The sequence below is a fragment of the Myotis davidii genome, unplaced genomic scaffold, assembly GCF_000327345.1.
Source record: "Myotis davidii unplaced genomic scaffold, ASM32734v1 scaffold5872, whole genome shotgun sequence".
In the NCBI taxonomy this organism is placed as follows: domain Eukaryota; kingdom Metazoa; phylum Chordata; class Mammalia; order Chiroptera; family Vespertilionidae; genus Myotis; species Myotis davidii.
This window is the reverse complement of record NW_006283309.1, coordinates 5,025-5,776: the sequence shown is the minus strand read 5'-3', so window position 1 is coordinate 5,776 and position 752 is coordinate 5,025. Positions and strand designations below refer to the sequence as shown.

General features: G+C 58.1%; 1 protein-coding gene across 1 annotated transcript in view; it reads right to left on the bottom strand.

The window, feature by feature from the left end:
* LOC107182934 (stefin-C-like) overlaps nucleotides 1–724 on the bottom strand; it is a 3,423-nt gene extending 2,699 nt beyond the window's left edge. The window contains exon 1 of the mRNA XM_015563348.1: nucleotides 483–724. Within this exon, the coding sequence (XP_015418834.1) occupies nucleotides 483–563 (81 nt within the window). The 5' untranslated portion in view covers nucleotides 564–724. The remainder of the gene's footprint in view (nucleotides 1–482) is intronic.
* Between the last annotated feature and the right edge of the window lie 28 nt (nucleotides 725–752).

The following is a 752-nucleotide window of genomic DNA, read 5'->3' as shown; positions in this document are numbered from 1 at the left end:
CTTCACTGTGGTCAGATGGTCTAAACCACCTGAGCAAATGGGGTGCAGTGGCGGGGTGGTGTTCTATCGGGTTAGGGAAGCTGCAGGTTTGTTTGACTTTTTGTCTTCTCAGAACCTGAGCCTTCCTGTGGTCCCACCATCCCACCTTCCCCAGAACCTTCGGTGAAGGCACCCCAGTGATGCCCACTTTACAGAGGAGGAAACTGAGGCACAGAAGTCAAGCACTGCCCAGGGTCTGAACCAGGCTCTGCCTCTGCATCCCAGCCTGGTGTCTGTTTTTGTTTTACTTGCACATGGAGCCGTGGAATAAGTCAGGGCAGAAGTTAAGACCCCTGCAGACCCTTCCTCAGCTTCACTGACCTGAACCGCCTGAGGACAAGCACACCAGGCCCTTCGTCTATACCATCCGCATCCTGGCGGGCGCGGCCCCTATGCGGACAGGGCGGGACCCGACCAGGGCTCGGGAGGACAAGGCCACCTACCTTGTGGGCGATGGCCTGGATCTCGGTCGTGGCTGCCCGGGTTTCAGTGAGCCCACCAAGCATATCCTCGGAAGCGCTCATGGCGGAGCAGCAGGCACGGAGCAGCAGTCACAGAGGGAAGAGCAGAGAGCACAGAGCAATGGCCTGTGAGTGAGATTAGCAGGGAAGGCAGAGTGAGAAGATTTACCTGGGAGCATGGTCCTCTGTCTTAAGTCCTGGGCTCTGGTTTCAAAGGGCAGGGAGGGGGACGGTCAGGTGGGCACAGCACTA